Below are 22,846 nucleotides of genomic sequence, written 5' to 3' on the forward strand. Positions count from 1 at the left end.
GAAAATTCTCTTAAATTTGGTCTCCTATAAAATAGGGGAAGAGAATAATGTATTCGTTAAACCATAAGATATGCAAAGTTTAGTTACTACACCCAATATACAATGTAAGAAGAAAAAATCATGTTAGAAACAGGCATGCGCAAAAAATTACGCAGAGCGATCTACAACACAATTACACTAAAAAGAACTTAAATACCTATACATGTGAACATAGATATGATGAACAAAGGAGAGATGCCACACTGTTCTTTTTCATGGGAGCAATTAGAATATTTGTAATATATGGGAAACAAAGATTTACTATCTTAAAGTTGTACTACCCAGTGGTCCTACCCAATAAACACAGGATGAGCGTTTTTCAAATGCAACAACTTTTCAGTTTGAGTGTAAATATAATTTTCAACATAAATTCAACTTGACTTGAAATAGCTCATCTTCAATACATCTTCAAATTGTTTGCGAATTACTTCCAATTTGCCAAACTGTTGACGAAATCTTTGAAAAGGTGTTGAAGATAATGTGAGAAAACTTTGACAAAACACTACCCTAAAATGCAACGAAAAAACCATGTGGTTTTCAATACTTATTTGTGCAACGAAGTTCGTGGTCAATTGCAAGAAATTAAAAAAATGGAAAATTTTAGACAAATAACCAAATAGTTTATAAAAGTAGGTAAGTGAAAATAAAAAATGAAATAAAACTTTAAGGAAATCACTAAATGTATATCTCTTTGCAGAAAACTAAAATTATGGATTCTACGTTCTTGAAAACATTAAAAAGCTGACCCAAGAGAAAATGGTGGACAATTAACTGGAACTGCTTCAAATAGTTTATAATAATTGGTACGTCAATATGAAAAATTAAATCAACACTTTTGAGAAGTCACTAAATTTAAATTTCTTTGCAGAAAACTAAGATCTTTGGATGCTACATTCTTGCAAACATTAAGAAGCTGACCAATGAAAAATGAGTGGCTTATCGACAAGAAAAAGTTTCCAGAAACATTACAAGTGCAACCAATTAAAATTGTTAAAAACAACAAATTGTTGAAATCAACAACTTCTGGACGAAAATGTGCATCACATCGTCAGTTTAATTCATATGCTATTAACAGTTTAAAATGGACGTTCCTAATTTCAAATTGCCCGCATGTTAATAAATTTTAATGCTGTTTTATGACACCAAAAGGAAGGAAATCGAATTATCAATGCAAAAGTGTTTACTAATAATGTTGAAGATATTTTTTTTTGTTGTTTGTTTTTTTTTTTTTGTTCTTATTTGTTGATATGTTTAATAAGATTATTATTTATCAATTGGTATTGTAGTGTATTATGCAGTGTAGTGTATTATTATATATTTTATTTTGATGAAAATGAATAAATTATACAAAATTCATAGAATTTTGGCTTTGACTTTCAATTTGAAGTGGGGATATCATTCATACAAATTTAGGTTGAAAAGTATTTGCAACGATGTCAATTTTGAATTTGACTCGCATCGAAAATTGTTTGACAAAGTATTGAGTAGCGATGTATTTCAATTTGAGGAGAACACTTGAGATATTATTCCTAATGTGTTGAATTTCACTGTTGAGGGTAATGTCTGTTTTTTGTTGAGAACGCGATTTTCTCAACAATTTCTCAACTTGAATATTACCTTAATCCTTTGAAAAAATGTATGAAAAATTGTTGAAATTTAGCATTTTTCAAACGTTTGTGTTTATTGGGTAATAACTCCATACATGGCTCTATGGCTCAAACTAGTTGAGAATACCTTCAATCTTGCTGGCGTTTACTCAAAGAAATACCTTCACATCTTATCTTAAACTTTCGTTTAACAAGATGGCAACAACTATAGTAAGCAAAGCACATCTCAAAGCCAATCCAACTAACAGAAAGCAACGGCACACGAATTGTGAACAACTTGGTAATTTTTTTTGTATATTGGATAGATTGGATTTTATCTAACGATGTTATAGAAATAAAACACACAGAGGAAAGACAAAAGTGACAGCAAAAAAAAAAAAAGAATGAAAAAAATACGTATGTTGGAATGCGCCATATAGTGTGAATACGCTCGCACACAAACACACAGACGAAAAATATCTCCCCCCATATACATACACGCACATACATCAATACTTATACTTTTTGAGATTTTTTCTTCTTCTCAAGGCAGTCACATTTTCTTTTTCATACTCTATGACAATTTCATTTAACTTTTTTTCTGCAGGAATAACCACCATTGCGCATTCCTTTGCAATAGGGCAATATGAATTAATCAAGGTTAATTTTCATTAAAATATCTATATTGTATTTAATGGACACTCTCAACTTTTGTAGATATTTTTATATTGTAGTGCATGGATACGAAAACGGCAGGCATACATATATTTTTTTTACAACCATGAAAAAAAGTTTTTGCGTAGTATTTTTATCGATTGGCCGACGACGTAAACGACGAGTCACTCGCTGTGTATAGAGCAGCAATAGGCAGACTTTGGCAAAAAATTTTTGATTTTTTCGCACATATCATTTATTAATGTGTGTTTTTTTTTTAATTATTTCAAACATTCAATCACTTTTTCTTGTAACAAGTAAATATTTTCAGTTTTTCTATACAATTAGTTTTTCATTACGATTATTCACCAGTTTTTATTTCATTTATTGTTCATCATGGCAGGCAAGTGAGAAAAATTGGAAAATTTTTACTTACTTTTGCTTCAATTGAAATGACGACGACGACTACAACCAACACAACGAAGACAAACGACTGAAGGCGACACAGAACTCAATATATTTTTTTCCACAAACTGGGAGAACACTCGGAATATACGCTCAGAGTAATCATTGGCTCCAATTGTACAAAAGCATTGGCATCTCTCAAAGTGGAGCTCTTCTCTTCATTTGACACAAACTCACACACACGCACACACACACACATAGTAGAGAAAGAACTATTTAACCCAAGTATCTAAAAACTATGGTTAGCAACTAAAATTCATAGGGAATAAAATGAAATGCAGATACTCCTACTCTTGTAAAAATGGCATTTATGGGAATTAAAGAGAAGCCCAAGTTAGTTGCACAAAAGTAAAGAGAGAGAGAGCGGCAATAAATAGAAACACATACACTCAGAAATAATCATGCGCTTCAAATTGACTCGATTTTATCTAATCTGGCAATGCTGCCGCCACTGCTATTGCCCCCTTCAAAAAAAAACAACAACTTGATGGAAGAACCGCATATATGGAAGAACCGTCCATATGTATGTATGAAAACATGTTGATTAATATTCTTTTATAGATGGATTTTTTAGAACCCATGAATACGGATATTTCTCAATAAGTTGGTTTAATTGAATTATATTTTATTGGCTGTCGATTATAACAAAAAAACTTTAACAATTTTTTAGTAATATGAAACTTTTATGAATATCTTACAGATATGAAATCATTGAATTGCTCTACAAACCGAAATTATTTAAATTTTTTTTAGGATTTTTTTCTAAGATTGCAGATTTCATTATGTGCTTCCTTTTTATAAAGGCTTTAGTTTATAAAAACAGCAAGCCTATAGTATATCATACCACGTGACATGGGAAAATGCAGATGAATCGCCACTTGGTAACGACAAACGGACATAATAATACCATACCAACTAAATGACCGTCAAGAACAACAACCAGTATTATTTTTGTGTGTGCAACTACATACGTTAATAGCAGTTACATTTCTCAGCGAGGAATGCATTAATAACATCTTCTGTAGAAAGCCTTGATATTAAAGGGTCTAGAATAACCCCAGTGTCATGTAACTTCTCAAGAAGTTTTTCACCCCATCAACTTATGAACTTATATATAGCACAGGATTCCTAATCGGTTTATGTGGAAAAAAACTGATATAGAATATAGATCAGCAATTTTGCAATTTTTCTTCTCTTTGCTATTGAAGAACATAATGAACTGAATCCCTGGTTCCCTAAGAATCATTGGTTGGTAAGAAAAATATATCTTAAAACACTTTGGCAGTTGGCATAAAAAGATCGAAATATCAGATTACAAAAGCCACCGAAATATCCGATTACATCAAATTCTCTCGCCTACAAAAGACTTTCCATTAGGTCAATTTTGGGCAACATATAGCATTGAATTGACAGCCACCGAAATGTCAGATTACAAAAGTTCGATTTTGTCCTTACTTTCGATTAATATTTAATTATAGTTCCCATATACACCACAATTTCTACCAAAGCGGAAATAAATCAAAAACTTAAAAAGGTAAAATATTTTTTAATTTTAGTATATAGTAGAAATAGAGACATTTTCAATAATGATAATTTGCATTTAGTCACGTAATTCAAAACTACAATGCAAGTAATATCTGTTGTGAGAAATTCAATTTATATGTCAAGAATCTTGGTGTCAAAAAAGTCGAATTTTGAAAGTTTTTTTTTAACAACCTAGGGAAGTCAATATCAGCTTTTCACGACCTTTAAAACGAATAAATGACTCACTATTCGTTAAAATTCATATTAAAATCTATTTTACCTCCAGCTTACGTTAAAATAAGGATTTCAGTTGTGTAAAGTAAACTTTCCCACGTCGATTTTCAATCTTAAAAATCGTAATCACGTCCACTAACTAAGACAGGGAATCTACAGTATTCTGCTGTTTTTGTTGTTTCCAAAATTGATAGACTTTCGTTATCGTTCGTTGTTTTTTTTTATAGTTTAAGTACTGATCGGTCCATCCACGTAGGTTTTTATGAATTCATTTGACAGCGTTAAAATATATAATCAAAAGAAGCCTTTATTAAATCTAAAAAAATTTGAATTTCGACAAAAAAGATTGATTGCATTTGAACCTTTTTTTTTTTAATGCAAAAAAATATATTAATAATTCATTTATATTTAAATATTTCCTTAAGCAAATATTTAAACACATCTCTCGGAAATCTAATGAAGGTAAATATATTTACATAAACTTTATATTTACACATAATGTGTCATATATCAGTATGACGACTAATGCAGAAAACTAAACTCTGAAACAAATAATGTACTGTTGTAGCGTAATTGATTCATTCAAATTACCAAAACTCTGTGTAGTGATCACTCAAATTTACGATTAGAATCTTTCGATATGATTTTGTTAAACGGACCCTAATTTAGACATTGAATTAGGGGTTTTAGTAAACGCAATGTATCCAAGTCGATCGAAGTAAACAATTAACTAAATTTTATATATTTACAATAAAATATATTAAATTTCATTGTATGGCAAATAGGGAAATTCAAATTCTATATTTTTTGTTAGAACATTAATGGCTTCAATATTTTTGTGGCATAGCTATGCTAAGATTTTCAATAATTTGCGATAAGAATTTTTCTAACCACATGCTTTTTTGAGTATAGTATGTAGTTATGCACCTTTATTAGTTCTCTGTAAAATGGCTAGGCTTTGAATCTAATCAACTTTTGATAAAAAATAGCTGGTTATTATTTTTATATACTACTACAGAAGACATGAACTACTTTCAGTATAAACTAAAACTCTATTCGACATAAATAGTGAAATATTTTTCAAATAGACATCCAAACGATCAAAAAATTTAGAATGTCTTTATCTGCCCTAAGTTTTAAATACAATTCAGTTAAGGGGTTGGATATTTCAAAGTTTTTAATGTATTAAAGGCATTAAATATGTTGTTTAAGTAACAAAAATAGTAATTATTTTAGAAACATAAAAAAGAGTGAAATAGATTTTATGTAGGGTAAACCCAACTGAATGATATCCTTAATCTAAGTCTATACAGAATAATGGTACCTAGATACACGAAAAATTTAGATTAATCACGAAATTAATTTTTATTTGAAGTAATATAATCAATTATCAACAATTATAACATTGATACAAATACAACCTGACTTATTTTCTTAAAATTTTCCCTAGAAATCCAAAATTCGGTGTACACAGATTTTAGAATTTGTTAAAAATAGAAGACATTCCGTTCAGATTCAGCATCAAGGAGGATGTCCCTTGTTGAAATGTAGTTTATGGCCCTTATCGAATTGCTTGCATTTGGAGTATGTTATGTAGCTCGATGTGCTGATTGTAGCAAGGTAAAAATGTTGCCTTAGAAATATCTGGCTCTTGACAAATAGACCTCGAAAGGGTTAATAAAAAATCTCGTATATCCCAGAGTTAAGGTGGGTATTAAGTTCGAGTTTAGCCGCTAATTTTCACAATTTCAGTGAAAACTTAAGCAGTAAAAACGTCATAAAATTATACATATTTGTTGCATTATAACTTGATGTGGAATATCCCGAAGCAAGTGTTCACAAAGTTGATATTCCTTAAAATGGATTATTAAAGAAAACTAATCGTGAAAAAAATTACGATTTTAGCGGCTAAACTCAAACTTAATACCCACCTTTAGGGTGTCCAAATCCGACACCGATTAACCGGATTCAGTTACACAAACCGAAACCAGATAATGAAAAAACTGACATTTTCGGTTAACCGCGAAAACCGGGTTTTGACCATCGGCTAACCGGTTTTCTGTAGTTCAACGAAATTTCTTTCTATTTTTCATATATTTCTTCCAAAAGTGGAACTTTTTGCAGAGATATACTGAAGGTGAGAAACAAATGACTAACCTACGGGAAAGTAGTGCAAATTGTTACTAATGGACCCATTACAGGACTGATCCTAGTGCTCCAGGTTATCAAGTTGTTCCAGGACGTGTCCTTTGATATGAGTCCAAGTCGTGTCCTAAAGTGTAAATTTCCCCAGCCACTGACAAACACATGTTAAAGTGATCGGTCCATACACACCAGGGACTAACCTTGTACCGGTCCTGGGGTTGATCCATTTCCCGTAGGGTACTTACAACACAGTTTCACTAAGTAAATGAAGAGATTTTAGCCAACCGACATTCCATTTAATTGTAACGTCCTTTCTTTAACATAGTCTCAAATCTTTTTTGTGTTTGCTTGTAAAGACAATGTTTTTTGTCTAAAATGTCGGTCCTCAGAAAAGAAAACATTTCTTTTAGAAAACCTATAGTCGGATATCTACAATAAGTCAACGAGTATTTTCAGCGCAAGAAGGAGCACCTTAACAGCATTCAATTTTCCTGTCAATTTATTTTTTTTAATAAAATCCCTATTTAAAACTCATTTTCACTAATTTCTATAATTTCGTTTTTCTACCGGTTAAGCGGTTTTGAGCAAAATAAAACACCGAAAAAATGTGAATTTCGGATAAACCGAAGACCGAAAAAATGTGAATTTCGGATAAACCGAAGAATGTCTTTTCATAAAAACCAGTTATTTGGACACCCTAATCCCAGTCATTTATCGTACGATCCATGTGTGATATATTAAAACCTTTTCCAAATGCATTTAACAACAAAAACATAAAATTGATAAGTGCATTTTTATAAAAATAACCAGTAAACTTTATGAGGTTAGGTTAGGTATAGTAGCAGCCCGATATCTCAAGCTCACTCAGTCTAATCAGACCATTGTGGGTATAACAAACAATCAAAACAATTTTTACCATAGTATTTTGAATCAAATCCTCGCTTATTTGTTGTTTTAAGGGTCATCCTCTTACTTTTCAATAGAGGCACAATTTGTATTAATAGCTCCAATTTAAGTAAAGTTGTCAAGCTTTGTTTCTGAGTGTCGGAGTATGGACTGGTTTCGTTTTTTATATATCATGAGTAATGTCATGTATAATTTTTTATCTCAAAATACATCTCTGTTTATTCCTTTTCTGCATTACCCCATTCCGTAAGGATGTACTTCGATTATTTTTTTTTTTTATTTCAAATCCTATTAGATATTCATTTACTAAATATAAACAAATCGAAAAAAGGGGAATAACAAACTAACATAAAAACCACAACAAAACCATCATTCATGAGATTGACGTTAATAAAAATTGAGACTATATTATCAAAGTAATCATAGCTCAATCATAGGCTTAGGAATGTTAGGACCTTGCTGTTTTAACAACAACCAAAGAATAATAAGTTTTGAAAGCCCTGTCAGCATTTCAAAGCTCCAATTTCATCCTCATCGTCACCACAGACTCGTAAGAGACACTACAATTGCCAACTGTGATGGGGGTATCAAAAAGTACGAAATGTACATGAATGTATTTTGCCATCATCTACATATATATTTTGCTTGTAAGCCAGTTATTTAATGAAACAAAAGCGCCATTAACTTGATATAAATTATTTAAATAAAAACGAAATTGATGTGCTGAAAACATAGTTATTACGTATAAAATTGTGAAAGGTATATTGGTGAACATTTTTCGATGTTCCAAATGGAAAAAAGTAATAGATTTTCAGATATTTTTCCAGACACGCTGGAGGATCAGCCGAATATAGCAATGATTCTTTTAGAATTGTCTTAAAATGCAGTTTTTCTGTGTGAATGTGTTCTTATTGGCGTCGTACTAAATTTATCTAAAAATGCACATAAAAATTTTTGTGGTAACTTGGCGTGGTACAACTTCTCTCAATAGTGACGGCGCTTTTCCGAGAAGTTTTGGATATCGTATAGGACTGTTTTCGACGTGTTGGGGATTCTCAGAAGTGCCGTCAAATTCAAAAAATTTTGGTAGGGAGGTTTCCACGAAATATTTTGGTAAATAATAGATAACAAAACTACATCACTCATTGGTTCTTATACCAAATATCATATTCAACTTCCACAATGAAGTTTGCCATTCATTCATTGAAGTTTATGGACATCAACAATTACCGCATTGAACTATATTCACATTGGCAGGAAAATTAGAGATGGCAACACAGACACACTGTTCCAATAAGAATGTCATCGGCAAAATGTATAGAAAATTACGTCATCGTGTCGTCATATGAAAAAGAAGTGAATAACACCACACTAATGAAAATTGAATGCACAACTCAAACGAAGAAAATAAATTAACATCAATATAATTTCTCCCAATGTTGCAATTATTACATGCTTGCGAAAAAATTCTATTCCGAATTCCGGCATCACCACACATATTTTCAGTCTGAAGCGTTTTCTTTTTCACAAAATTATCTATCTCTTTCTCACCACTGTATGTAGCTCATACAGTTTTTCATTTGCAACAGAACTAATTTTCCAATTTACAAGCACGCCTTTTTCTATTTGCTTGCAACATTTTTTCATATCATTTTATATTAATTCCATAATATTAGAGTATTTTTCAACTCACCCAATCAAGATTTTTCTCAATTTTTCTTATTTTATTGGTTGGTGAACGCAAATAGTCTTTCTGAAAGTCGCCGAATTAGTGTTGGGAGAGTAACGATTAATTGATTACAAGTACTCGTTACTGACTAATTTTTTGAGTACTCGTTACAATTAAATGAGTACTCAATATCTTCAATACAATCCCAATAAACACAACCGTTTGAAAAATGCTAAAATTCAAATGTTTTTGAAACAATTAATTAATTATTTTCAGGTTTTAAGTTAATTTTAGACCGTTAGAATATAATCAAAAGGCCGTTAGAATATAAAAAATCCCACCGAAATTTGGATAATGATGCCTAAATATGTTAAAGTACCCACATGTGTCTATCAATCGAACAAAAACATAAAAACGACATCGTAAACTATATTTTAAGGTAGTTGTAAAAGAATCATTATTAATTAGTTTGATTAAACATTTATAAATTCTTATAAATATAAAATGTATACGACGATCACATCATATTTAACATAATTTATTGCATTAATAAAAATAATGATGTTGATGTTACGTGTTGAAGCATCTATCAGCCGTTTGTTTATTCTCGATGGAGGCTGCGTGTCTGGAAAACATCTGAAAAAACAATCACTTTAATCCATTTGGAAATTCGAAAATTGTTTAAATTTTAAGCGTAATAACTATGTTTTCAGCACTTTATTTTCGTTTTTATTTAAATAAATTATAATAAGTTAGTTGCGCTTGGCGTTTCACAAAATATAAAATGGCTCTTCTAACAATAGTGGTGGCAAAATACTTTCATGTACATTTTGTACTTTGAACATGCTGGCAGGGTGAACATCAGACGGAGTCATAAAATAGTCATTCCAATGATCAATCATTGGAGGGATGTAAGTAAACAAATGAAATACAAACAAATAAATTTTTTTCAGTTCAGTTAACATACATACAAACATACATATTTACAAAAAAATTGACGCCTTTCAAAGTAAATGCAAAAAGCACCAAATATATATGAAGATGAATCCTTCAAGATGAAACAACAAAATATTATTAAAAAATACATAAAATGTCGTTTTTTGAATCTTTTTATTAAAGTAACGAGTACTCAATTCAAAAGTATAGAGTAGTAACGAGTAGTCAAAAGTAATCATTCCCAACACTACGCGAATCGCATACAGAATGGAAATAAAGCGACGGCGTGTAGCCTTGCATACACATTTGAAGAAAAACGCTTTAAATTGGAGCGTAAACGAGATACCGCATTACGTAGACAGTCGATATTTTACATGAGAAACGAAGATGTCGCACTTACATTGCAGGCAGAACCCAATAGAGGTCGTTGTTGCATATTAGCCCAATCGTACTATTTGGAAAAGTTAATTTCTGATCTTCGACTCAATGATAGTGTTGGGCAAACAAATAAAACCAATATTAAGTTTGGGTTTCACAGCTGGAAATATTGAAGTAATTAATAAAGGCTATAATAGTCATTGTTTCAGGGTTAAGGTGAGTATTAAGATCGAGTTTAGCCGCTAAAATCGTCATTTTTTCACGATTACTTTTCTTTAATAATCCATTTTAAGGAATACAAACTTTGTGAAAATTTGCTTCGGGCTATTCCCCATCAAGTTATAATAAAAGTTACAACAAATATGTATAAATTCATGCCTTTTTTACTGATTTAGTTTTTACTTTAGCGGCTAAACTCGAACTTAATACCCACCTTTACAAGCAAGTTGAATTATTGCTATGGATCACATCTATTCAAGCTATAAACTTGCCAAAAAATTATGCACATCAGTTTTTTTACAGTTTTGTTTATTTTCAGCTATAAAAATATCTTTAACTATTTTTAATTTTCACATTTATATGGGATTTCCCAATTAATCTTTGCATGATAGTTTCTCCATATCGGTGTCTCCTAGTATTTCTTTTTTCTAAATGCTTGACATTTTTATGGCTTTTTTATATTTGGCGACTAATGTTTAAAAACAATACGGACTGTATAAAATCTTGTCTATGTATAATAGTACAACATTCTTTTACATTGATTATTAATATTATTATTTTAACATACTATATTTAAATTTAAGTTCTGCAATCATGTGAATTATAGGTGTTAGATATCAATCTTAGCACATTGGGCATATCTTCTATGTTCATGTAGTTGGAGTTGAACGACGTAGTCCATCATATCACGACATCAGAATTGTTATTCACTGTCGGAAGACGATTCACTGCTCTCATCTCCCTGCTCCAAAAGAGTTTTGAATTTTTTTACCTTTATCTTTTGTGGTATAATCTGGAGAAGGAATTCTAAATTGTCATTTTCTTGGACTAAATCGGCCAAATGATTATAGGCCAAACTGCTTGGTTTTTTTGCGTGTTGGTATGATTCCTTCGCGAAATGCTTAATAAACATTTCCTGCAAAATAATGTAAATTAACTCACAAATTCATAAATGTAAACAATGTATGTTTTCTTACCGTCGACTTTGTCATTAAAAATAGTACTTCATTGTTTATTTGGCCTGTATCTAATGAACTCTTCATGATAGTTCGAATCCTTGTATGCGGTAATTCTGTTTCCATGCTAATTTGTTCTAATACTTAATCCAAAACAAGCGTTGATTCTGTTAATATATTTTCACAAGAATTGAGAGCCAAGAAATTATGATGCCATATATAATATAACTTCGGAGGCGAGCAATAACTAGCAACGGCCTCACTTCGTCTATGGTGCTTAATGAAACTCGTGTTGTAACGTAGGCAATTTATATAATGGGCCGTTTAGACATAGATAATTTGATGTACTTCTTCTGGAGGTTTTGAAATTTACAGCCTGTTTCTGTATGTCGAACGAGCTCTATCGATAGACTGAAATGCACACAAACAGCTGATTTTTGGTTATAACTTCAGCTGTTTGTTTCCATTTCAGTCGATTGATAGAGCTCGTTCGACATACAGAAACAGGCTGTTAACATGGGGATTTTATAAAAAATGTGGAAAATCTTATTAATTCCTAATGATTTTAATACAATTAACATAGCCACTGTCTTATTAAAAAACCAAATACAGTAAAAATATACTTGCAGTCTTAGGTTTAGTAGAAGACCAATATTTTAGGCTCAATTAGATTATTCACTCCATTATGATAACACAGGTTGCAAACTTCTCTTCTATAAATGAGTGATGCTCGATTCCATACTTAGCTCAAGTGCTTCACATTAAGGCCATGCTACACAAGTGGAAACTAAAATTGTAAGCACAAAATAAGAAATATTCGCTTATTTTCCCAAATCAAATTAGGGTTACCATGTATTTTATATAGAATTCCAGCATAAAATTGTGGTATTGTATTGGAATTTATATTTTTTATGATATTATCTTAATGTTGCATTCTAAATGCAGCTTTTCCGAGATTGTTAAATACTGAGGTCTTGATCATAATGTGAACATAATATAAATCCCAAATAAAATTTATGTCTGAACGGGCCATTATTTACGTGGCCACCCACGGCGTTAGAAAAAAGAAACACATAACCAGGGATGCCAATTTGGTGCTTTTTGATTTCTAAAAAAACACCAAATTGCCTTTTTGGTGCTTTTTCAAAAATAGCAACAACTTTGTGCTTTCTGGCATTTTCATTTAGTGCTTTTTCATTTTGAACAGTATTAAGTTTAGTTGGATTAGACTTTCAAGGGCTTAATAAACTCAACTTTATTGCCAAATATAGAATTTGATTGTTATGAAGGTGGTATTGATTATTTTTTAATTAAGATTGTTATTTTCTATAGAAAAGTCTAGCGACGAGTGCCGAATTTTTGAATTTGATAAAGATGTCATTAAAAACGTTTGTATGGAATTCATAAAAGCACGCACAACTGAAATAAGCAATAAACTCCTTTCATATATAAATAATTTGAAAGTTGAAAGACAAATCAAAATGAATTGTATGAAGCATTAAAACTGATCAAGGTGTATACTTGAATAACGGTTCATAACTTCATAAAATTACAAATTCAATACACAAAATTTCTATAATACATCTTCGGATTTTTTTTAGTAGATTTTTTCGATTTTGTGGTGGGAAGTGGTATGTTACAATTTATAATATATTTTTGGTGATTTTTGGCCTTGGGGAGTTGGCAACACTGCACACAACTATCGATGTTTGCTCTGTTCTTTGACATATGTATGTTTTTGGGGAATGTTTGAGTTTTGCAGTTCAAATATTTATTCAGTTCCTGAGGACTGGAATAACATTGTTTAGGCTAATGAATACTAATATTGAATGTGTATCCCACCACAAACGTTCCCAATATTGTACAACCCGATTAAAATACCGGCAGGGGCGAGAACTAAAGGCGGTAAAGGTACGAACAAGGAAAACCTTTTTGGTATCTTGATAGAGAAGTACCATATGTTATTTTTCTTTAATTCAATACCGATGATTCGTTTCATATCGTTATTAATCCTATTTATTATAGGTCTATACTGTAGCAAATGAATCAAATTATTTACTGGTATTTGGGGTTCCCAAGATCAATCTGCAAAACGAATTAAAACAGAAAGCTAGAAAATTTGGCAATATAAGAAATATTAGCGATGTCACCACTGAATTGCTAAATAAAGGATGCGAAATAGAGCCATTTACTCAAGTATTTCTGGTATCATTTGAAAAAATTACAGATGCTCGTAAATTCAAGAAATTTTCGGACGCTCGATCGTTTTATGGTGGAATATTGCACATTTCCTATGCCCCAGAATATGAGACAATAGAGGAGTTGAGAGACAAACTGAATAAGAGGAAAACTGAAGTTGAATACCGTATGAAAACTAATGAGAAACAATTGAAACGCATGAAAACTGATGAACTGGATGTTGAGCTAAAAACTTGAAGACCACTGCTACGACATACGGTAAGCATTAACCATAATAGGCAGTCCATTACTGCAGAAATAAAGATCGTTTTGTAGCAAAAAAAAAAATATTTTCAAATATATTTATTTACATATAAATGTTTTACTATTATTTATGCATGTCATTTTAGTTGAAGCCAATTCTACTATTTTATTTAGTCTTCCGCCAATCGTGGTACATCGTTAAAATCGGTATACGTTTCTGCCAAAGCTCAGGTCCATAATATGTCCAAAATCTAAAATTGAACGGTTTTTGAATTAAATTTTAAGATTTTATAAATATAAGTTGTAACTTACAGCCCAAACATGGCTCCACCTAAATGTGCAGCATGATCAAAAAATTTCCATCCCATGATGCAACCGGCCAAATCAATACCCATTATAACCTTTATTGCTGTGCCCGCAGAGAATGTAAACATAGGCAGGAATAATATACTTAATTGTGTGTCGGGATACTGTGCACATACATATGCTAATATTGCCATTATGGCTCCTGAGGCTCCTATGGAGAGTCCAGCTTGCGCCGTTAAAGCCTTGTAAAAAATACTGGTCATACTAGCTATAACTCCAGCTGTTAAATATACCGCTAAGAACTGTTCTTTACCCAAAGACAAAACGGCCAAATTTGAAAAACTATGCAGAACGTACATATTCGCAAATATATGAAAGGCCGAATAATGACTAAAAGTAGATAGGAACATGGGCCAACAAACGGTCCCTGTTAACAAAAGAAGAATTGACTGTCATGAAAAATACCTATGAAAGTGCAACAACATTTTACGTACTTGCTGCTGGATTAGAACAAAAGTATTTCATCATCGGTGTTCTTAATGACGGAACGCGCCAAAGGCCAAACACCAAAAGATTAGCTGCGCATATAGGTACAAATACTTTTTCTCCTGGCGAAAGTCGCTCCCACAAACGTTTTATATCGCGCTTAATATTCTCCCACGAATCTTCATCGCTCGGTTTTCTTCTAATCCAACCCAATTTTGCCTGTCTAGCCTTTTCGAGCATCATATTGCGAGTGTTTTCATATTCCATAACGGTAGCTCCCACAAAAGAGCCAAAGCTAAACTAAAAAATACACACCAATCAACCAAGTTCAAATTATTGAAATGTTTAATCCTTACCGCCCCAGTGAAGACAAGGGCTTTGATAACATTTCCAGAGGGTACATTTCCTCCAGTTTCTCCCAGAGGCTGTAAGGCTGGGCGGGTCGAATAGTTTAGACGAGATGAATTACGTATTGATCTCAGCACCCCAACATTTTTTATTGTGTTCTTTGTACCTTTTAATCCATGATGCAATAATATTGTATCCCGTCCCAACTGGTATTGTGTCTCCCTGCTTAGAGCGGTTATGTTTAATAATAGCAAATAGAGGCATCTTAATTCACTTACCTCAACTGAGATTGCCAAGCACATGTGCTAAGGCGTCGTAATAACATATTAAGTGACTTAGTTTGACAAAACAAATTTTTTTAAGATTCGGAATTTTACAATATCAGCTGTTAAACAGACAGCTGAATACACAAACAGAACCAAATACAGGGTCGAATGTACATGAGGTCTTTTCTTACGACTACTTGCCACTTAAAGGCAAAGAATGAATGCGAAGGGTCGTGTCTTCGATTTTATAGGCTAATCTCCATTGAAATCTAGACGCCAATTAATATGTATTATAGTTCATAGACCCAAACTAATTCAAGTCTATTTGTCCATATTTGGGAGGAAACGACGATCTATCGATCAAATAATGCGCCTTGCAGACTATAAGTTTATCCGGACGACAGTGGTCGAACATATCCCATATATTGGCCACATTATAAGTTAAGTCCGAAGGCATAATCGATACCAGAGAATGAAGCCGACCCATTTTTGTCGTCGGCGGCTGACATTACATTTTTGCATCCGGCGGCTTGACGGCTAAGCCGATATAAATAAGTCTTTTTGGCGGCGGACAATTATCCATTATAAAATCAATTTGAAGTTATTCGAATGGTAATGAGATTAGTTGTACAACCAATCTTAAAATCAATTTACATTTCATTCAAATTTTCTGAGGTAAATTTCTGCAAAATTATTATAACACTTTGAAATAGCTAATTATACAATTATAGATTGATTGGGGGTGAAAGGCTCAAAATTTTCACTAAAATTACTACAATTATTAATAAAGTTTTTTGATTTAAACTAATATTTTTGATTAATTGGCGGCTAAATTTGAGTCGAGATGAGCCGACATATTCGGCGGCGGCGTCGACTGCCAAACAATGGCCAGCTGCGACTGAAATCGGCGGCGCGACTCGTCTGCTTCATTGTCTGATCGATACTGCTGTATGTTTATGGGATGATAACACATTTACCGATTATTTAGTCAACGAATTGTCCTTTGGACTGGACACACTGTAAGATTTTTTACAATCACAGACATTCCATCCGGAAAAATTTATAGTCTGTAATGCGCTTTACAGACTATCAGTTATTCCGGATGGAATGTCGGTGTTTGTAAAGAATCTTACAGTGTGTCAGATCGATACGACTTGTCGGCGATGACTAAATAATCGGTAAATGTGTTATCGATCCCATAAACATGCAGCAGTATCGATTATGCCTTCGGACTAAAGGTAAGTATCGATCCGACACACTGTAAGATTCTTAACAAATACCGACATTCCGCCCGGAATAACTGATAGTCTGTAAAACACCTTAATGTGGTAATGTAACAAACGAACGCCTCATGAAAGTTGTCCTGCTTTTAGCAGTCTCCATATTTGAGAGGTTTTATTTTATTTCTATAATAATTTAATGATTAAAAAAATGGAACAGATTAACAAATGAAAATGCAAACTAATAACAAAGGTGGGTATTAAAGTCACTTTATTTTCGCGATTACTTTTCCTGAAATAATCCAAATTATAAATTAAAACAGACATATTCCTGTAAAGTCTTGCCGAAATGTAGAGGAACAAGAAACTGTACATCAATTGAATTAATCTATCTGCTTCCTATTGAACTGTTTTATTAAAGTAACCGCGAAAATTTCAACGCGAAAAGCGAACGTAGTACTTACCTTAAACACGAACTTAATACCCACCTTAAGAATTCAAAAACAATTTACGCCATTACAAAATCATTTCTATACATTTTTCTTTTTACGTCACCTGTTTAAAAATTGTAGGTTGCCGTACACAATTTAACGAGTTTCTGTTTTCGGTGCGAAATTCGAAATGGTAATTTATTATATTCTTGCATTTGTTTCCTTATTTCATTGTAGGAATAGATGATTACTTACTTTTTGAATTATGGAAATATAATTAGAATGATAATATTATGAAAGAGAGAACTAAGAATGAACAGGTTAGGTTATGGAGGATGAACAGGTTAGGTTATGGATGGAAACTGATGAATCAAATTTACTTTTTAAAATGTGCAAAAGCTGTTACAAAAGGTTGAACTTTACTTTAAAAAAAATATTACACAGTCTTAGGTATTTCACTTTTGTGTGCAGGAAAACGAAAAAACGTAGTGGATTTTGTAGTGATAGGGACATTCTAATTAAACGGTTATAGAACTAAAAGCAATACTTTTATGAAAGTATAAATATATATTTTTGAAATGTCCTTACCGGGTACACTTATAGAACCTTAACGACCCTTCAATTGAGTAACTTGGAGTGGTAAAACTTATCTATTCAATTTTTTATCAGTTCTTGTCAAATTATGGATATGAAAATGGCATTTTTGCGTAATCAATACTAACTGGTTTTCGACGCAAAAACTGAACTTTTAAAGTTGAGTACTATGTTCGGCTTTTCCAACAAAACACTAATTAAATTACATTTTTATAAAGTCTTAAAACCGAACATAGTACTGGCCTTTAACGGTCAGTACTTTTTGCGTTGAAATTTTCGTGGTTACTTTATCAAAAAAGTTCGATATAAAGCGTATAAATTAACTCAATTGATGCGCAAATTCTTGTTCCTCTAGATTTCGGCAAGACTTTACAGGAATACGTTTGTTTTCATTTATAATTTTCAGGAAAAGTAATCGCGAAATTAAAGTGGTTTTCAACTAGAAAACTGAACATAGTACCCACCTTTAAAGGTGTGTACTATGTCCTGTTTTCGAGTTGAGAACCACTTTATTTTCGCGATTACTTTTCCTTAAATAATCGATATTGTAAATGATAACAAACATATTCCCATAATATCTTGCCGAAATTTAGAGGAACAAGAAACTGTGCATCAATTGAACTAATTTATCTGCTTTATATTGAACTGTTTTAATAAAGTAACCGCGAAAATTTCAACTCGAAAAGCGAACATAGTACTTACCTTAAGAACGAAATTATTGCAAGAGAATCTGGCAGCCTTTTGTTATGATAACTGCGAACGGCGTCAGTTTTTTTCTCGGCTTTGTTATTTTGTTGTTGTTGTCCCGCCAAAAACGTGAAATTGTTACACAAAGTTTTCCGCCAGATTATTGAACATCAGCGTCATCTCTCTTCATTCTAACTGAAAAGCTCGATCGGATAACACTTACATCAAAAAACACAAATCCAAATATTCTATTATGTCCCTGGCAGGAAAAGAAAATATTGACAACATGGATAAATATGCTTTGAAGGTATGTTATTAGGAGGAAAAGACGTATTAAAATTGCAATAAACCATGTGACGTGCATTATTTTATTTGCAGAGTCCGAGAAAAATTCTTGCCGAAAATGTAAATAATGTTCGTAAAATGTCTATTGGAGCAGACGAGTCCCTTACTAATGGCAAGGAGTTATCCAGTGTGACGGAAACTACCAGCTGCAATGCAGGTACTTCGTTGGCCAACAAAGCAGCTGTACCCTTTGATACTACAATTGAGCCTTTATTAAAAGAAAATCCAAAGCGTTTTGTTATCTTTCCCATTCAATACCTTGACATCTGGCAAATGTATAAAAAGGTGAGTACGTAGTGTGTATGCACTTCCAAGTGCTTTCTGTGGAAGTGACGTCAGTATCTTCGAAAAAAGCGCGGGAACTTCCCTTGTAAGGAGGTGGGGGTTTTTTTGTGTTTACTATGTAGTGATTAATATTCCCTCCAAAAGTTGGGCTTTTATTATTTTGCCTCCAATTTTGATATGGTTTTAGACATTCCATACTTGTGTATCAAGCTGATTTTTATTGTGTCGATTGTGCAGAAATATTTTCTTTGCGATTAAATTTTTTTATGAATTGGAAACAGAATTTGGGACCATGACTATGCTCTTACATGCCTCGTGAGGCGTTAATTGTAGACATTGCCCAAGTTTTTCTGAGCAGGTTATAATGTCCACGGAGTCTTAAAAAAAAGATAATGCAATGTAATAAGCCCATTTTTTTTTATTTTATTTTAGGCCGAAGCATCATTTTGGACAGTGGAAGAAGTGGATCTTTCAAAAGACATGACTGACTGGGAGAAGCTTACCGACAATGAGAGATATTTTATTTCTCATGTTTTGGCCTTCTTCGCTGCTTCCGATGGTATAGTCAATGAAAATTTGGTCGAACGTTTCTCGCAAGAGGTTCAAGTGACCGAAGCACGTTGTTTCTATGGCTTCCAGATTGCTATGGAAAATGTTCACTCTGAAATGTATAGTATTCTTATCGACACCTACATCAAAGATCGCGAAGAACGTGATTATCTATTTAATGCCATTGAAACCATGCCTGCTGTGAAGAGGAAAGCTGATTGGGCTTTGTCATGGATAGCATCTGAATCGGCCAATTTTGGTGAACGTGTCATAGCATTTGCCGCTGTTGAGGGTATATTTTTCAGTGGCAGTTTTGCCTCGATTTTCTGGCTGAAGAAACGAGGACTGATGCCCGGCTTGACATTTTCCAACGAACTTATTTCACGTGATGAAGGTTTGCACTGTGACTTTGCTGTATTGATGTTTAAATATTTGGTACAAAAGCCCAGCAAGGAGCGTATTATTGAAATTATAAGGGAAGCAGTTAAGATCGAACAAGAATTTTTGACTGAAGCATTACCATGCAATTTGATAGGCATGAATTGTGAACTTATGTCCGAGTACATCGAATTTGTAGCAGATCGTCTATTGGTTGAGTTGGATGTGGGCAAGGTAGGTTACTAATTGTTGCATAACAAATACCTATTTCTCTGATTATATTTTTTTTACATTGAATAGATTTACAATACAAAAAATCCCTTCCCTTTCATGGAAATGATTTCACTGGATGGTAAAACAAATTTCTTCGAAAGAAAAGTAGGGGAATACCAAAAGTGGGGTGTTACAGCTAATCGTTTAGACAACGTATTTACATTGGATGCTGATTTTTAACATGATAGTCGTTTCCTTCCACACCCTAAAGATTAATATCTCAATTTTTAGTATACTAGAATTTATTGTTTTATATATATCTGTATTTGTGTATTTTATAATTTAATAGTTTTTAAGACACTTATCAAACTCATATCATATCATTTTAACTCGGACAATTCATATATATTTTTAAGTTTTTATTTTCAATTTATTTTTTTTTTCATTTGACGTAGAACTTCTATTTATCGATACTTATAATGCAACATTGAAAGTTAACTGAGCAATTGGAATTTCCATATATATGATCTATTTCCATTTGAACTAAATTTTTCTGTATATTATACAAGCCAATTGACTTAAGGTCCATTAAACAACCATGTACATAATTTACATCATTATACAATTATACATATTTGAAATTATCAAAATTTATTTACACAGAAAATAAACTGAACAAGTACCTAATTCAACATAACTTAAATCAACCATTGGAATTTCTTAGACAAGTGAATTAATTTACACAACTAAATATAGTAGCCAGAAACAGACTTCAAAAATTGAATGATTCTATACAAATTTTGTATTGTTTGTGTTCTTTATACTACTTGTGGAAAATAATAAGATGGCCATACTCAAATCATTGCCTGCCACAATTTCTATACAGGACTCATCAAGTATCACTACAGTTAGTATTTCTATCTTTTCATATGAACCTATCAGTTTGTCATCTTTCAGTCTTGCGAAGCTTTTTTTGATATCTATAACGAACAGCACATGCAAAGCTCAATATGACAGTGTGACCTGAATAAAGCTTACATTCTGTTTATTTTTAATCGGGCTTTTCAAGGAGCACTTTGAACATTTTCATGAAAATAGACCCTTATGTGATTTATTTAATTAAATCTAATAATGACATTATGTTTGTAACGCAAAGAAATATTGGTTAGAGACCACATATTACAAATGGGACATAGAGCACTATATATGTTACATATACAGTCTTTCACAACTTATTTGATGCAGGAAATTATTTTCTTAAAGGTGGGTATTAATTCCGAGTTTAGCCGCTAAAAACGTCATTTTTTTCACGATTACTTTTCTTTAATAATCCATTTTAAGGAATACAAACTTTGTGAAAATTAGCTTTGGGCTTTTCCCCATGAAGTTATAATAAAATTTGCAACAAATACGTATAATTTCCTGCATTTTTCTTACTGATTTAGTTTTCACTTTAGCGATTTTAGCGGCTAAACTCGAACTTAATACCCACCTTAAGATTGGATTTGTTTTAATGAATTATTCGAATGAGAAAGAAATCATACGATATATGGAATATTATTCATATGGAACTACATAATGTGAAAAAACATTAATTTCAATTTAAATTAAATTTATTAAATAATTTATAACCCAACAATCGGTGTACTAAAAAACTTACATTAGAACCGTATTGCCACTTAAAAACGTTATGCGTACAAAAATTATGCTCACACCCTAAATGAGGCACTCAATCACACAACAAACATAAAAGAAATAACGGTTTAATTAACACGTGTTTTATGTTATTCAACACTTAAGATCGTTTGAACTGACATTGTGAAAGAAGCGTATTTTTGCAGACATTTTACATTTTTTAAACCATGGAAAAAAACCATCACTTGAAAAATGTGAGCATGTCATTAGACACTTCGAAAACGAAAAAAGTCAAAGAATAGTTGCTGAAATTGTCGCGTTAAGTCCAACACATTATAGAAAGAATTCTCCATGGAAATAGAATGCCCTCTTGAAGTACATAAATAGAAAGCGCAGACTTGTGTTTTCAAAGGAACACCTAATGAAGATGTTTCTTTTTGGAAATCAGTTATATTTGCAGATGATATTAGATCGGATGGGAGATCATATGTCTTGAGAAAACCTAATACTGGTTTAGAAGGTTTAGTTTTCCTCTATTCTGTATTGGTCCAAAATTAGATATAAAGTTGGCCTCATGGTGCGACTGTGCATCTCTGAAATTACGAAATCCATGGTGGTGGTTATATAGAATTTGGCCCCATAGTGATATATCCATTCGGCCCCGTCGAACATTCTGCCGTATATAATTGTTCCTGTAGACTTTTTCACATATTAAAAAACATATGTGTTAATTATGATTGGTGTATAAAAATATAAAGGAGGATATACTTGTTTCCTACAAGAACATTGTACTCGTAATTTGAAAAGTCTTGGACATGGCTGTGTGAATGCATACTGTGATGCACAAATTATTAAAAACAGAAAATAAAATCCCTTGCTCTATTGGCATTATTTAATTTATCATATGTAACAAAAATATCTATTGCTATTGGCTAATATCACAACAAAAC

General features: G+C 32.2%; 5 protein-coding genes across 8 annotated transcripts in view; 2 read left to right on the top strand and 3 right to left on the bottom strand.

Annotated features, from left to right (window-relative positions):
- Nucleotides 1–9,360, bottom strand: part of 14-3-3zeta (tyrosine 3-monooxygenase/tryptophan 5-monooxygenase activation protein zeta) — a 50,183-nt gene extending 40,823 nt beyond the window's left edge. The window contains exon 1 of one of the 3 annotated variants that reach the window (XM_075310799.1): nt 9,247–9,360. The gene's annotated coding sequence lies outside the window, so the exon portion shown is untranslated. Of the gene's footprint in view, nt 1–2,715; nt 2,874–9,246 lie in introns of those variants that run through there. The other 2 variants (XM_075310801.1, XM_075310798.1) reach the window with 2 other exon arrangements.
- Nucleotides 9,361–11,191: 1,831 nt separating this feature from the next.
- Nucleotides 11,192–11,945, bottom strand: Chrac-16 (chromatin accessibility complex protein 1). The gene is made up of 2 exons (XM_075312172.1): nt 11,733–11,945; nt 11,192–11,671 (listed from the first exon to the last, which is right to left on the bottom strand). Exons 1-2 carry the CDS (start codon nt 11,835–11,837, stop codon nt 11,459–11,461), a joined length of 318 nt encoding a protein of 105 aa, XP_075168287.1. The 5' UTR covers nt 11,838–11,945; the 3' UTR covers nt 11,192–11,458.
- Nucleotides 11,946–13,436: 1,491 nt separating this feature from the next.
- On the top strand, nt 13,437–14,267 carry LOC142239246 (RNA-binding protein 48). The gene is made up of 2 exons (XM_075311026.1): nt 13,437–13,622; nt 13,737–14,267. Exons 1-2 carry the CDS (start codon nt 13,440–13,442, stop codon nt 14,145–14,147), a joined length of 594 nt encoding a protein of 197 aa, XP_075167141.1. The 5' UTR covers nt 13,437–13,439; the 3' UTR covers nt 14,148–14,267.
- Nucleotides 14,238–15,730, bottom strand: rho-7 (rhomboid family intramembrane serine protease rho-7). Of its 2 annotated transcripts, none has more exons than XM_075311025.1 (5): nt 15,572–15,730; nt 15,302–15,515; nt 14,954–15,245; nt 14,466–14,886; nt 14,238–14,404 (listed from the first exon to the last, which is right to left on the bottom strand). In XM_075311025.1, the coding sequence occupies exons 1-5, from the start codon at nt 15,616–15,618 to the stop codon at nt 14,320–14,322; spliced, it is 1,059 nt and encodes a 352-aa protein (XP_075167140.1). In that variant the 5' UTR covers nt 15,619–15,730; the 3' UTR covers nt 14,238–14,319. The 2 variants fall into 2 exon arrangements, with proteins under 2 accessions (XP_075167140.1, XP_075167139.1); XM_075311024.1 differs by having other exon boundaries at nt 15,302–15,518.
- A 2,895-nt stretch (nt 15,731–18,625) lies between these two features.
- RnrS (ribonucleoside-diphosphate reductase subunit M2) lies at nt 18,626–20,964 on the top strand. The gene is made up of 4 exons (XM_075313480.1): nt 18,626–18,798; nt 18,870–19,121; nt 19,554–20,282; nt 20,349–20,964. Exons 1-4 carry the CDS (start codon nt 18,745–18,747, stop codon nt 20,499–20,501), a joined length of 1,188 nt encoding a protein of 395 aa, XP_075169595.1. The 5' UTR covers nt 18,626–18,744; the 3' UTR covers nt 20,502–20,964.
- Nucleotides 20,965–22,846: the final 1,882 nt, after the last annotated feature.

The sequence above is a fragment of the Haematobia irritans genome, chromosome 5 (genome assembly GCF_050003625.1).
Source record: "Haematobia irritans isolate KBUSLIRL chromosome 5, ASM5000362v1, whole genome shotgun sequence".
In the NCBI taxonomy this organism is placed as follows: domain Eukaryota; kingdom Metazoa; phylum Arthropoda; class Insecta; order Diptera; family Muscidae; genus Haematobia; species Haematobia irritans.

Coding starts and splice junctions, on each gene's coding strand:
- RnrS (XM_075313480.1), top strand. CDS start 18,745: ATGTCCCTGGCAGGAAAAGAAAATATTGACAACATGGATAAATATGCT. Junction 18,799..18,869: donor TGGATAAATATGCTTTGAAG/GTATGTTATTAG, acceptor TTTTATTTGCAG/AGTCCGAGAAAAATTCTTGC. Junction 19,122..19,553: donor TCTGGCAAATGTATAAAAAG/GTGAGTACGTAG, acceptor ATTTTATTTTAG/GCCGAAGCATCATTTTGGAC.
- rho-7 (XM_075311024.1), bottom strand. CDS start 15,618: ATGTTATTACGACGCCTTAGCACATGTGCTTGGCAATCTCAGTTGAG. Junction 15,519..15,571: donor GCTTGGCAATCTCAGTTGAG/GTAAGTGAATTA, acceptor AACCGCTCTAAG/CAGGGAGACACAATACCAGT. Junction 14,405..14,465: donor GGTGGAGCCATGTTTGGGCT/GTAAGTTACAAC, acceptor GTTCAATTTTAG/ATTTTGGACATATTATGGAC.
- Chrac-16 (XM_075312172.1), bottom strand. CDS start 11,837: ATGGAAACAGAATTACCGCATACAAGGATTCGAACTATCATGAAGAGT. Junction 11,672..11,732: donor TTTTAATGACAAAGTCGACG/GTAAGAAAACAT, acceptor ATTATTTTGCAG/GAAATGTTTATTAAGCATTT.
- LOC142239246 (XM_075311026.1), top strand. CDS start 13,440: ATGTATGTTTTTGGGGAATGTTTGAGTTTTGCAGTTCAAATATTTATT. Junction 13,623..13,736: donor GAGAACTAAAGGCGGTAAAG/GTACGAACAAGG, acceptor TATTTATTATAG/GTCTATACTGTAGCAAATGA.